The 1460-nt window shown below is 34.2% G+C and overlaps 1 protein-coding gene across 1 annotated transcript; it reads left to right on the top strand.

Moving 5' to 3' along the window:
- Positions 1-15: 15 nt before the first annotated feature.
- Positions 16-1109, top strand: LOC109586132 (uncharacterized). Its single transcript, XM_020002302.1, has 4 exons — positions 16-45; positions 97-366; positions 596-733; positions 806-1109. The coding sequence occupies exons 2-4, from the start codon at positions 186-188 to the stop codon at positions 898-900; spliced, it is 414 nt and encodes a 137-aa protein (XP_019857861.1). The 5' UTR covers positions 16-45; positions 97-185; the 3' UTR covers positions 901-1109.
- The last annotated feature ends 351 nt before the right edge of the window (positions 1110-1460 follow it).

Here is a 1460-nt window from a genome sequence, read left to right as displayed (position 1 = left end):
TTCTTGTTTAGCATAAAGTTGCTGTCAAGAAAAGGCTTAATGGAGGTAGGCCAGTAGCTTTTATATAAATGTATCCTACAATTATATTTTGTATAGACTCTTTCTCATCAGAAGATGCTTCTATCATATCAGAAAAATTGACTGAACTATCGGCTGAAGGAGCCAAAGCTGTTTATAATGAATTTATGGGAACGACCTCAGATAAAGACTGGAAAGACTGGAAGGTCTTCATGCAAATGATACTTACCTGGGAAGAAAAGAATAAAGATGGGAAGAGACAATTTTTATCAAAGTTTCAGTTGATAGATTTAGCTGATAAATCAGATGCTGATAGAATGCAACAAATTGCTAACAGTCAAATCAAAGGTTAGTTTGTTTGGAACTTTTTATCATTATTGTGATATATCAGCATTTTATAAAACTTAGTACTCAGCATTTGTGTTAATCATACAATGTTTTGATGCCTTTGGGCTTTCAATATTTGACTTGGCTTGAGCAAAATGCATGGCTCTTTGACTTATTGTTATGCTTATCCCTTTATTGTAACATTTTATGCGAATTGTTTTTATGATAATTTTTCACAATTTATGATTAGGTTATTACAAATTACAAGGAGATACATCTACAATTCAACATTTAAAAGGTGATCCTGTTGAAAAAGATGAGACAATAGCCAAAATCAAGAAGCAGGTAAAATCTTTTAAAGATGTTGGAGTACAGTTTGATTACATGGGTAAGATTACATTGTGCTTTAATTATAATGTTACACGTAACAGATAATTTGAACTCTTTGAGTGATTTCCAGATAGCAGAGAAGAAGATATTCTCAATTCAAGGAGACAAGCCACAGTTGATAAACTGGGAGGATTTTGGTTTGAGAATCAGTATAGAAGACTGTAGCTTATCACCCTTACAGACAGTAGAAGTAGCAGTAATTGCTCTTGTAGGAGGACAGTTCCAGTTTCCTCCTAATACCATCCTTGTCAGTGCTGTGTATGCAGTATCACTCTCAAAGCCTCTCCTGAAACAGCTAACATTAGAAATACAGCATTGTGTTGATTTATCAAGGCAACCAGCTCTTAGTTGTTATCTCAAGTTTGCTATAGCTCCATTAAAGTGTAACTGCAGTGATTTTTTAGGGTATTTATTTTATGGTCTTAATATGATTGCCTGACCATAATAATGATGTGTTCCAACTCCTATTGTCTAAAAAAATTTATTCACTGAGATATGAGCCTTCAAAAATGCACTTTTTGCTTCCTTTCAATTTACTTCCTGTCGGCGGGTGTGGCTAAACGTGACGTCATAAGAGGCATAGATGCAGATAACTCCATTCCTTTATAGGGGGAAATAATGCTTTATTCTCATGCCTTGTAATGTAATAGCACTAATTTAAAGATTGGGATCATTAGCTTTCATTATCCTAAGCATGCAACTGTAAGAAAAAAACTCGGGATCCT

Source organism: Amphimedon queenslandica, unplaced genomic scaffold (genome assembly GCF_000090795.2).
Source record: "Amphimedon queenslandica unplaced genomic scaffold, v1.1 AMPQUscaffold_12940, whole genome shotgun sequence".
In the NCBI taxonomy this organism is placed as follows: Eukaryota; Metazoa; Porifera; class Demospongiae; order Haplosclerida; family Niphatidae; genus Amphimedon; species Amphimedon queenslandica.
This window is presented reverse-complemented; position numbering and strand designations above follow the sequence as displayed.

Excerpts from the sequence above, each read along its gene's own strand:
- LOC109586132 (XM_020002302.1), top strand. The coding sequence starts at position 186 with ATGGGAACGACCTCAGATAAAGACTGGAAAGACTGGAAGGTCTTCATG. Across the intron at positions 367-595 it reads TGCTAACAGTCAAATCAAAG|GTTATTACAAATTACAAGGA; the intron begins GTTAGTTTGTTT and ends ATTTATGATTAG. Across the intron at positions 734-805 it reads AGTACAGTTTGATTACATGG|ATAGCAGAGAAGAAGATATT; the intron begins GTAAGATTACAT and ends AGTGATTTCCAG.